The sequence below is a fragment of the Aptenodytes forsteri genome, unplaced genomic scaffold, assembly GCF_000699145.1.
Source record: "Aptenodytes forsteri isolate BGI_AS27 unplaced genomic scaffold, ASM69914v1 Scaffold61, whole genome shotgun sequence".
In the NCBI taxonomy this organism is placed as follows: Eukaryota; Metazoa; Chordata; class Aves; order Sphenisciformes; family Spheniscidae; genus Aptenodytes; species Aptenodytes forsteri.
In genome coordinates this window covers 2465331-2475945 of record NW_008794443.1, presented here as the reverse complement: position 1 = coordinate 2475945, position 10615 = coordinate 2465331, and the positions used below count along the sequence as shown (strand labels likewise).

General features: G+C 44.5%; 1 protein-coding gene across 1 annotated transcript; it reads right to left on the bottom strand.

Annotated features, from left to right (window-relative positions):
- Positions 1-374: 374 nt before the first annotated feature.
- Positions 375-1888, bottom strand: NPPC (natriuretic peptide C). The gene is made up of 2 exons (XM_009289610.1): positions 1796-1888; positions 375-680 (listed from the first exon to the last, which is right to left on the bottom strand). The coding sequence occupies exons 1-2, from the start codon at positions 1886-1888 to the stop codon at positions 375-377; spliced, it is 399 nt and encodes a 132-aa protein (XP_009287885.1).
- Between the last annotated feature and the right edge of the window lie 8727 nt (positions 1889-10615).

The window sequence follows — 10615 nt, the reverse complement described above, 5'->3', positions numbered from 1 at the left end:
TAGGGCCAGGTTCAGCTCCACGGTTCTGCTCAGAGTTTCTTTGGATTGACACAAGCATCCCCGGGGAGCTGGTGAAAACCTCTCTGATCTGGCTTCTGTGACAAGATGAAATGCATACAGCTGACTTGGAGAAAGGAGTGAAAGCAGGTAAAGCAGAGATGTGGCATTCACAGGTTTTAAGTATACATCTGATGACAGTGAATTCTGAGGATGGTAAAATTAGTAAACTAATTGTTTGCGATAGGAGGGTAAAAGTTACTTTAAGGCACCATTTCCTTAAAGTTGAATTAAATCTGCTCTTCTGTGTATTTATGGAAGTTATACATGAACACACAGTCCACCTGCCTCTGGCTTTCTCTTACCATGGTAAGCAGTTAGCATCCCAGTCCACTCAGTGACCCAATTCTGTCCAGCTTGACACCAAAACAGCCCCTGGAGAGGCCCTTTTTGCTTCTGCCTCGGTATCTATGGGGTAAACTTAAGAGGTCGCTGAAGAACCTCTGGACAGCACTGTCACCCATGGACATGCTCTCAGGCTGGTCCCTGGTGTTTCGGGTCCACTGGAATTCAGCATCTTGCTGATCAAAGGCACCTGTTGGGATCATGTCGTCTTGCTCACGGTCCCTTTCTTCTGAGACCAAGGGATGCTCCAAGTCCTCATCTAACAGTTTGGACAGACTCTGAAAAAAGGGAAAGGTAGATGGTGGAGAGGGAGGAGAGGAGAAAAAGGAGGGGTTCTGGGAACTCTGTCATTATTTTCGTATAAGCCATGGTCAGTGCTAAGTTTGGAGAAACTTCTTTTGAACATTTATTAAAAGATGAAAGTACTGAAGTGATTTCTGAAGCTGATGATGGTTATCTTTAGTTTCTTCTGGCTCACCAAGCTGCTCTGAGCTAACACTGTATGCTCTCTCAAAATGGTCTAAGGCTCTATGCTGTTACCGTATTCTGTAGTTCTGAGCTGACAAACTGCCAGTTAAGTCCTTCCTGGAGCTGGCGATTTGGGGTATCGGATAAACTGTGAAAGACGATGAAAGAGGCTTGGTCAAGAGCTAATAAGGAACAAGAAAAAATGGTTGATACCTTGGAATAATAAGAGAAGTGATGCAATGACGGGAGACATGCTGAAATTGGTGCTAGAAGGGTTATATATTTCTTTACAGATTGGGAGGCTACTTCATATTTGGGAATATCAGATCCCTAGTCAGGTAGCTGAAATATGTTTCCCTAATGACTTGGAATTCCTGTGCACACAAATACACACAGACACACATGCACACGCACTTTCTCTTTTTCTCATGTTCTACCTCTGGGACTCGCAAGCAGGGACTGCATTACTGCACTACTGAGCTGAGAGGGAGATCATGCAGGTACAACCCATTAATTCCTGTTTCAGCTTAAACCAGGGGCTTCAGGCAGGAGCATGCAGGTGACTGCTCTAAGGCTCTAGATCGGAGTCCTTCCAGAAAAATTCCTTTTACTCCACAAGTTCATTGCTTCACTCGGTCACAGGATGACCCTAAATCTGCAATCCCCAAATTGACCCCACAGGAAAAAACATTTTCCTTTCAATTGCCTCATGTGATCAGAAATTTAAATCCAGTAATCAATTACTTTAGTTTCCCTCCATTTAATAACTCTGTGTCTGCCCACCTCAGGGTTCCTGCTGTCATGATCTCTTTGAGTGTCTCCTACTGCTTTAGCTGGGGTTGGAAGAAACGGAGCTAATCTGAAGTGTCTAAGTCCTAAAGAAGCATCAGCTTCTTTCAGTTCTATTGAGCAGCCAGTCACTTACCTGTAAGCTGGAAATGGGCCTGGCCCTTGCCTGGTTTTGACTGACAATAAGCAGCAGAAGGAATCCAGGGCAAAAAAGAAGTTTCAGGTTCATCTTCACGTTTTCGTGTCTCTGATTCCTCCTCCCCTTGAGTCTCTCCAGTTCAGTGTTGCTCTGTGTCTCCAGCTACCAGCCTTTATATCTTCCTCCAACCCCTCCCAAGTCTACCTTTTGAGTTCCTGGCAGTGCAAGGATTGGTTTGAGGTTCTGACCTGTTTTCATTCTCCCAGGAGGAGGAGGAGGGAGGAAATAGTTCTCTTTTCTGATAGTGAATAAAAGGAGTATTTTACACTTAAGCAATGCAGCATCATTCTGTTGCTGTGAATCTGAAGGTCTCTGCAGCCTGCTGTCTTGGTGCCGCTTACGTATGTCAGTTTTCTTAGCTCAGTGTTCCTTGGGTTGCCTGCTAAACCTTTCCTTTCCATCCAGAGAAAAATAATTGTGAGAGAAGTATAAAGTGAGACAGGAAGCAAACTGTATCCACTACACATTCACCTGGTTCCTTTGTCACCATGAAGTACCAAATCAGAGGGACGGAGGTCTCATAAAACATGCTATTTAAGAACTAAGTGTTATTACCTAAGATAATAATGTGGTATTAGTAACCTATGAGACAAAAGAGTGTGATTTGGAGAAGAAGGGAAATCCAAGTCCTAAAAATATGACAACTAAGTTGCATTAGTTACTGGCCTGAGTGACAGGCAGCGTGTCTGAAACCAGGCTGACATGCACAGGAAGCTTCTACATGGCTTAAGTTGAGGAAGAAATTCCTCTTTTCTCCTGGATCCAGCTTAAAACATTTCCTCTATGTGTTCTTTCTCAGTTTATCATACACAATTTGTATTAAATCTGAAATTAGTCTGAAAGGAAGCACAGCTCCAACATCTTTCTTACCGCATGTACAGTTACAGGGACATTAAAAAGCTGCAGGATCAGAATGTGTGTTTGGTGGGTTTTTTGGTTGTGGGTTTTTTTTTTGTGTTTGTTTTGTTTTTGTTTTTTTTTTAAATGAGTTGAAGCACCAGCTTCAAACAAAATGAATTCTGTGAAATGTTAGGGGGATCAGAAGAAACTGAATTAGTTCTTAGCCAGGGTCTTGAGGGTATTTAAATCACTGCTGTTGGCCAGACCTCCCTCTACCGTAAAAGCACTTGGGAGATATGTGGGTGCCCTGATGAAGATGTAAGTAGATAACTGATTCTGCAAACCCCCCATCTGTTCTAATGGGTTTTTTACTAGGTTCCATACTAAGAAATTACCCTTTTTCTGTTTTGGGGGCAGTGGGAAGAGCAGCAATAAAATCTGTAAAGTTGCGTGTTTTGTAGGGGTTTGAAATTTGGCCCCACTGAAAAATGGAAGTGTTCTTGAATATGCAATAATACATCTTGATCTTTCACTGCATTTTTGCACACATGTGATGCAGAAAGTTAAAGGCCATTAAGCTGGATCCGTATGGAGGAAATGGAAATGAAGAACCATCTGGCACTTTTCATCTGATCTTTGACGTTAAGAGTCTTGTTGGTACTGAAAGCTTGGAAAAAATAATTCTGTGATGTGCCAGCAGGTTTAACACTTTCAGTGTTTTTTCATCTGCAGATCAGTTTAAGACATAATTGTTATGTGTCTCTAGAAATGCTTATTCTAAGGAGACAGCTTATAAACATCCCTCTATGACAGAAAGGGAGGTCTGATGTTACTACATTGTTGGGATTTTTTTGTTGTTGATGTTGATTAAAACAACATTTGATCTGAGTCTTATTAGAAATTTAAATAATTATTTCAGAGGTTTGAGGTGTGTACTTTGCAGTGTGACAAGACAGTAAGAGAAGGTCAGGATAGTTTCAGGTTCATCTCTTCTCTGAAAAAGCCTAGGGTTGTTTTGTTGGTTTGATTGGCTTGTCAGAAGTCTGCATATACAGATAATAAATCTTGACCTCAAGATCCCTGAACTTGTTTTGGGGGACTTCTGAATTGTCTCTCTGGTAACTGTTGGAAAGATATACACTAACACAGTCCTCATCTATGACTATGTTGGTAAAATCAGAATAATTAAGGTTGGAAAGGACTTCTGGAGGTATGTGGTACAATCTCGTGCTATAAGCAGAGCCAATTTAGATCAAATTGCTTAGTGCCTTGTCAAGTTGAGCTTTGGAAACCTTCAAGAAAAAATTTTTTCCTAATATCTAGTTGGATTTTTCTTTGTTGCAACTCCTGTCATTGCCTCTCATCCTAATGCATTGCAGCTGGATGCTGTCCATAAACAGAACAAAAGGATGTTCCATCTCCCAAAACAATGACACTCAATGTGAGTGCATTTCAGAGAGTGCTGCATAACCTAGACAACGAGGACAGCTTCAGTCCATCTAGTCAACAGCTGGGTTCAAATCAGATTTAGTGCAGTGGAAAGAAGTTGTTAGAAACAGAAAGCCATCTAGCAAAAGTCTCTGCTTTACGTTCTGGATCTTCTCGGGGCTCAGAGTAGCATTGAAACTCAGTGTCTGAATATTCACAGCAATTTCAAAAATTGCCATTGGGGTGGTGCAGTTAAGATAGAGACTTCAACAACAAACCAGTCTATAAGAAGGGAGGAACCCCTGAGGACAGTAGAAAATATTTGGGAGACAGGAAATGGCTTCGTGCCCATTTCTGAAGTGATTTGAGTGTTCCTTTGTATGGCAAATCCTCCATAAAGGGTGGAAGTAAGTTCAAGAAGGCAGGCTGGTGTGGTGTTGCTCATCTCCAACAGTAAATTGTTTCCTAGCTTACTGAGATATTTCTCCTGTACCAGCAGAGATCTTATTTCTTATTAAAAGAGTAGGGTTAGGGCATGCTATTCCTCTGGGGATATATCTGCCTCATCTCTACAGGCTGCTGTGAGGAAGCCGAGCTCTGAAGTTGATAGCGTGTGGCATGTTTAGATAGGTACCATTAGAGCACTGCCGCAGTAATTCATTATCCTCCTCCTTCCTAGCTCAGTGACCCCTTTCAGCCTCCCTCTCCTTCCCGATCGCTCAGGCCAGCATTTCCTGGCTCACAGCAGCTGGCTGAAAGGGCAGTGACGTGTTTGTAGCGCTTTCGTCAAAGTAGGATCGCCAAGTCCTTGATGGAAGCTGGCACCAGGGGCCCCTCATTATGAGATATTAACATTTAGCTGTGGTATCCAAGCATTTGCCTCGTCGTCCCTCTCCCAAATGGTCTAGCGGCTGAGCTGAGGCAGGGTTCAGTGCACAGCATCATCATGAGCCCAGGCTTGGCTGGTAATTACCCAGCTGCAGGTGCTCTGCTTGCTCTTCTGGCACTTTTATTGCCTTCACCTTAGGTTATGTGCTGACAGCAAGGCCCTGTTGCAGGAGGGAGCGCAGGGGGATCTGCAGCAGCAGTTCTCTCTACAGAAAAGGGACTTGGCATAGAGACTGTTGAGCTCACTTACCTGGTGTAAAGCTGGCATGTATCCACTGGATCTGCACCAGCACAATCCAGAGGAGAATTTGGTCCCTACTTCAGGGATGGCTGGGACTGTGTACTGGGAGGAACTCTGATCTCCTAGTGTCTGTGATAGCCCGTCTGCGGGGAATAAACCAAACCTTCACCATCGGGTGACTCAGAAGGAGCTTCCCCTGTGCGCTGGTCATCCCACAGTGGCCCACTGCACACGTTTCTTCTCTCCTCTTCCTGTCCAACAGCACCTTCTGTGGGACTGTAAAGGCCAGTAAGAGAATAGATTCAGTGCTGTCACCACTCTTCTCTGGGGTCCCAAGAATGCATTTTGCCTTTGCCTGATCTGTTCTGCTCTCACTAATGCTCGCTGATCTCCTTGATAGGGGTGAAGAGGGTATATTTTCTTCTGTAGCCCTTTGGGATGAGAAGGTGCCTCGGCCATCTGAGGACAAGGAGGGCAGGGGGCTGGCATTTAGTAGCAGGTCGTAGGTGGTTCTGGAGCATTGGGTTTTGATGGCAAAATTTTAATATTAGGTTTGTCAGGCACATTTATCGCATTCTGCTGATGCTAATGAAACCCAGCAGGGAAGCAGCAGCGAGGGAGGGGATGAAATAGCTGGAGATTGTGCTCAGTGCTAGTCAAATGGCTGTCTCGGTGTGCTCTGTGGCTCACTGCTGCTCACTGGGAGAGAAGTTGGGCCCAATTCTGATCTCTGCTGCAGCAGGCGTAGAAACAAAGAAGCCACATGAGACTTCTGTATCTGGCCTGTAGCAGCCAAGATCAGTCTGACTTCTCTCATTATTCCCCAGTGCTGGCACTTGGATGGCATTAGGGAGAGAAGTGCAACATCCTCTGATTCACTGGTGGGTGTTCATGGCCCCCTTTCAATGATTCGTCTGCCAAAAGAGCTTTTTCTTCATGCGTGAGGGCATTTTTACGTTCAGTGGTACTGCTGTGTGGTTTGATGCCAAAAGATCCCTGACTTTGCTCTGTGCTTTGCTGATGTTTACAACAATTTTGCTGTAAATTCATTTGACATCTAGAGGCAAGCTGCTTTTCCTAAAGTACTTCAAGCACAGAGTCCCACTGCCTGTGGTTCAGCACTCTTCAGCAAATGGTATCCTCAGCTCTCAAAGGAAAAAGTGGAGAGGGAATGGATCAAGCTACAGATGTAAATAATAGTTGTAGGGCAGCATAAAGCAGATGAAACGTGAAAACTGCTGGAGAGCTGGTATGGAAAACACGGATGGTTTTTACAGGTTGTAGTACTGGAGAAGATTCGCAGATTAATCATGGCAGGATGATGGGAAGAAAGGAGGGGGTTTGTATTAGACAAATGTGAGAAGCAAGCGGGGAATGAAGGCTAGGCAAACATTGTAGCAGCTGAAGCAAAATTGAGGATTTTTGGAGACCCTAGTAAAATGGATCCTGAAACAAATAGGAAACAAGCTGAGGTGTTCAGAGCAATGACACAAGACTTCTGGTCGGTGCCTGGTGAGAGGCAGAGACTTAAGTACTCATGTTCCATAAATCCTCACCTGAAACTGTATTATTAGCTAAGCTTCATCTCTAGCAAGATGAACAGCATTTTGCTTCCCAGTTGTTTTGGAAAGGTGGGAATGTCTACGCAGGCAAGTTGTAGGTATTCACACTGCAACTGAAAACATGGATTAGCTGTGTATGGTTTTAAACCATGTAGGTCTTTTTAGTCCTGTGGCAGCCAGTCTTGCTTCCCCCCGATCTTTAAGTTGGTCCTCAGAAATTCTTAGGCTGATCTTGCACTAAACTGTTCAGAATCTGAGTCTTTCATTCTCTGTGTTGTATTAGGTACCTTTGGTATTTGAACTGAAGTCTAATTGGTCTACATATTATTGCCTTACTATAGTAATATTGGACTTTCAGGGGGAGTGAGGTCAGGCCTCAGTTCGTAAAATTGTTTGTATAGCGAAGCATACAGCTAATTTGCAGCTGAAAGCAGAAAGGCCGCTACATTAGTCTGCAGTTCATAACCTCTGATGGGAGGAGGAAAGAGAACCGTTCCTGGGCAGCATGGAGATTACATATCCCCAATTTTTTTCAGCTGAGAGAGATTTCCCCAGCGAAACTAGAAGGTCATTCCTGTGAGATCCCACCTAGCCTCTTTACTTCGGGTTGGCTGCCTTTGTCATTAATGAGGTGTGTGGTGACCTCTTCTGGTGAGTAGAGAATATACCTCCAAGTTCGGTTAGAGTAAGTTCTGGTTAAAAAAAAGAAAATAGATCAGACACTGAGAGGTTTTGATAAAATGACCACTTCAATCTTTGATTCCAGAACATGGTAGTACAGTACAGGAAGGGGCTGAGTGGCTCTTTTGCCGGCTTTAGGCTCTAGTAGCCATGTAAGAATGTGTGAGTGGTTATGTCTTGGGAAGGCACAGGGTATGTGTGTGATATATGAATGCCTGTGCATGATATTTAAAAGTTTGTGTGTACAGCAGAGTGTCAGATGTTCTGGTGGGTGGCTAAGTTTAGATCCACCACTAGATGTGTTGGTCTGGACTCTTATAGTGGATTTTGCAGAATGTAAGTTTCTGTAAGAAGAGATGGGAGTGGGGAGGACGTTTCGTAAGCATTTTGTCTGGGGTAACATTTGCCAGGTTTTTCTTTGCAACCTAGCGCATCCTGGAATAGCTCGGAGCAGTGTCAACAGTGCCCATTGATCTAGAAGGTTTGCTAGCCAAGAAGCCAAATAAAGGGGCAAGAGGTCACACTATCCCATTGTGCTATTTATTGCTGCATGCCATTTGTCAGTATAGAGTGTGCAGAAGGAGAAGCCATTTCTAGAAATGGCTAAACAGCTACAGGAATGAAATGGCACCTGTCCTAGAAGTTGCTGTGGTTGTTTACTTCCCCTCTCCCTCCCCTAACGGACTGGTGATGAACCTAAGAATAACTTGACTGACTAAAAATGTAGCCATTACATAAAGCCTGTCCTCCACTAAACACTCTGTAGGTTTTCTGCAGCCTGTGGGAGAGTGGCGCTGTGCATAACCTGTTTTGCATTCCCAGAGCAGGATCCCAATTGTCCATTAGTTTTGACACATCTCAGACCCATGGGCTTTTCTTGACTAGAGAGTTGTGTAGGTAGGTCCCTGCTTTTTGAGAACAGGGAGGTAAACTGTCTCGATTTTTGTTTGGCAGAGAATTCATGTGTGTATTATTCTTCCTCCTGCTTACATTTACAGTTCTCTTTATCGATGCTTCTCGTCAGTTCAGGCACAATTGGATACTTGCTCACTGGGATTAGAAGGCAAATCCTTCATGTCACAGTGTGGCAAGCAGTTGGTTGTGCCAGGGGGACCATCCTTGAAGTCCACAGTGGATGCTTATTAGGCCATGTGTGAAAGGAAGAGAGCTCCTTCCTGCCTATGGTGGGTGGGCCGCAGTGGGAGGAATGCAGCCTCATCCAGAGCTTAGCTAGGCTGCTCTTTCTTAGTAACTCAGCGTAGCTATGGTGACTCTTATCACCCACTGTTCTTGATTTGACAACCCTTCTTTGTTTTCCCAGAAAATACTCACTGTGTTCGCCAAGCTTCTGGAAATAGCTACCTCCTTTTGTGGTGGAGGACGGCATGGCTGTGGGCCAGAGGGGCAGGATATTTTAGCTGTTGCTTGTCAGCACAGCGAGATGGGCGAGTAGCGTTTCAAAAACTAACACTTCTAAAGCTACGATAAGGTGCTCAGGCTACAGGGCTGGAGCCTGTGTTCATGCTTGAGATAAACTCCACTGTCAACACGACGTTCACACCTCCCCTGTCACATTAGGCACCCCATGGTCTTGCCTTTCCCACTAGTCACTTGCTACAAAGCCTCAGCACAGGGGTATCAGGCCCTGTGCCTTCATCTACCAAGTCCCCAAGGGCTGCATTGCGCCATGTGCCCTTGTGGTGACATTGAGGCAGCTAGAGGAAATACTGTGGGTTGGAATAGATTTGTCACTGAGGATCATCACCGTGAACTTTGGACTCAGCCACTTCCCCTTTGGGATGCACTGCCTAGCCATTGCTGTCTGGACAAAAGAGAAGTGGGTGGACTAGCTATATGTCAGGGCTTGTGGTGTGAGTTAGGGGATGTACAGTAGCAGGGCTGCTTCCTCGTGTGAATGCAAACACCAAATGCGCTGTCTGAAATTACAGAGATTAGGGGAAGGCAGTTAAATCTGCCTGTGGATGCTGGGGAAAGCAATGATTTCACTCCAAGTTACTTACAGTCCCTCTCTCTCTGTAAAAGTTAATTTTGAGTCAAATGTTTAGTGGCTATGGGCTGGACTGAGTTATTCTGGAATTACGGTATTTCATTTAATTAATTTACAGGGACAAAAGACAGTTGTGTTAAGCAACTGAATGCTGCTAGAAAGCTGAAACCCTTGGGGCTGTGCCAATGGGTAAAAGAATCATTCCTCTAACCAAAACAGTTTAATCACTGCAAAAACAGAGTTTAAACCTAGCTTCAGATGAGGACAATATGGAGTTCAAAGGTTTCCTCCTGCAGGTATGGTGTCAGCTTCAGCTCACAAAAGAGTGCTCCTTGTAAAGGCAAGCTGTATCATACCCACACTTCCAACGGGCTTACATGGACAGGGAAATGAACGGGATTTTTCACCAAGCTGAAGAGGTCCTCTGTTCACTAAGTGATTGGAGAGTTAAGGTTACTACTTAAGTTAATATAACTGTCAACCAGATTGAGAATCCATGAGACTGGTAGCTGTTGATCAGCTGGATGGATACATCTTCAGTTCTCTCTCCCTCTAGGTGTTCAGTCCAGACCTTGCAGGATTTTCTACCTATATAGGGCTAAATTCTTTACTCTCATAAATGATACAGCTCTGTTGATGTAGGGAAGGTTTTGGCCATTTGCGCAAATTAAAAAAAAAAATTGACTTACAGCTCCATGTGTGCAAGTCAGCAAATAGCATTTTTACACACAGTTTGCTTGCACTCAGTGGAGCAGCCAGGCTTGAGTAGCAGCTGCACATGGAGGGGTTGTGCAGTATGTCTGTGCATGCCTGATAGGCTATAGGAAATGTTAGACTCACTTTCCTGTCAGCGATTTAGCTCCATGGCCTGTCAAAAGGGGGGCCTAGATGCCACCTTTAAGGCTGAACTTTAATGCCCTGGTTACATCGCTGTGCCCCACTGCAGCGAGTAGGATGTCCAAGAGTAAGTTTGATCCGTGTCTATCTGAACTTCCTGATCTGGGAGCAATTTCTTCTGTGTATCCACTCACTCTCTCCCCCAAGACTGGTGTCTCTGTCTGCTCTGCTTTGAAAGCTGGATGGGAAAGCTATGCAATAGTAAGCAGTAA